The sequence below is a fragment of the Octopus bimaculoides genome, chromosome 1 (assembly GCF_046866305.1).
Source record: "Octopus bimaculoides isolate indiv1 chromosome 1, ASM4686630v1, whole genome shotgun sequence".
Lineage (NCBI taxonomy): Eukaryota > Metazoa > Mollusca > Cephalopoda > Octopoda > Octopodidae > Octopus > Octopus bimaculoides.
Window position 1 is genome coordinate 118,450,575 of NC_142928.1, and position 1,564 is coordinate 118,452,138.

Below are 1,564 nucleotides of genomic sequence, written 5' to 3' on the forward strand. Positions count from 1 at the left end.
AGCCTTTGACAAGGTCCCCCGTCCTGCAATGTGGACCGTCCTTGCTCGGGTTGGATGTCCGGAGGACTTTATTACCCTGGTCCGCTCCCTTCACGACGGCATGCTGGGTAGAGTATGCCACCAAAAATGCCCTCGCAGATCCATTTCTCTTCACTGGGGGTTAATGCAAAGATGCATCCAGGCACCAACCTGTTTCTCTTTGTACATGGCCGCCATGTTCAACGAAATCCCACGAGACTAACCTTCCATCAGCATGCGCTATCACTTTGATGGCGGACTCTTCAATATCGCACGTCTCCGTGAAAAGACGAGGACCTCCGCTATCTCAGGCCATGAGGTGCAGAATGCCGACAACAATACCAATCCGAGCCGGACCGCAGATAGCCTACAAAGGACGGCCGATCTTTACAACGCGGCTTACGAATGCTTCGGGATGCAGGTAAATACATTAAAAACCAAGACATTAATCCAACCTGCACCAGGCCAAAACAGTCCACCCATAAACATTAGTATCAACGGCCAACGCCTCGAAGTTGAACACTTCACATACCTTGGAAGTATCCTTTCGATGATCTCCACGTGTGAAAGGGATGTAGAGAACCGGATAGGGAGGCCCACTCCGCCTTCGGCAGACTCAGCCAACTTGTATTCTTCAATTGCGTGCTGACCATCCGGACAAAGATCATGGTCTTCCGTACCATTGTCCTGTCAACTTTACTCTACTCTTGTAAGACTTGGAAGTTGTACCGCTGTGACTTCAAGCGCTTTGAATGCTTCCAGCAATCGAAGCTACGACGGATCCTCAACATACAATGGGAAGATCATGTTACCAACAACGAGGTTCTTCGCCGCGCCTCACTACCAAGTGTCGAAGCCACCATTCTTCGCCATCGTCTCCGCTGGGCAGGTCACGTCCAGCGTATGGAGCCCTTTCGTGTCAAAAGTATCATGCTCTACGGAGAAATTGCAATCGGAGAAAGACCCAGCGGAGGTCCGCAATTCCGTTTTAAAGACCAATTCAAACGTACCTTGGCTCAAGCTAACATCCAACCATCCCCAACGGAACATATTGCTACGGATAGGGCAGCCTGGAAGACTGCTACTCGCAATGGAGCCAGATCCTTCGAGCAGAACAGATAGTAGAATAAGTATGCAAAAATGAAGGAGAAGAAAGGAGCATCTTCTACATCCTAGACCTGCACCGACCATCCCGTCGAGTTCTTCCCACGACTCTTTCACCACCGACTTGGACTCCAATGTTAACTTCGGCACAAACATCAGCCGAGGAGACTGGATGGAAACTGACGAACCCAATGCTCGGATACAAACTAGAGCCGACTATGTATGATAATCGATTTACCCCACCTCCAAAATTTTCCTGACCATGTGCCAAAATTTGAAACTGTTATTGCAACTGCTTTTTATGCTGTTATTACAACAGCGGAATGTTCTGAGTGGTACGTTTCCTTCTGGGATCTGAGCTCAATGGATTCATCTTTAGCAACATTTTATTGACACGTTCTCAGCTGGAGTTCAAAGAGCATCCGAAGACAGAGTTACTCGG

General features: G+C 48.8%; 1 protein-coding gene across 1 annotated transcript; it reads left to right on the forward strand.

The window, feature by feature from the left end:
- Positions 1-684: 684 nt before the first annotated feature.
- Positions 685-1,140, forward strand: LOC149137700 (uncharacterized). Its single transcript, XM_089351615.1, has one exon. It carries the CDS (start codon positions 685-687, stop codon positions 1,138-1,140), a length of 456 nt encoding a protein of 151 aa, XP_089207741.1.
- Positions 1,141-1,564: the final 424 nt, after the last annotated feature.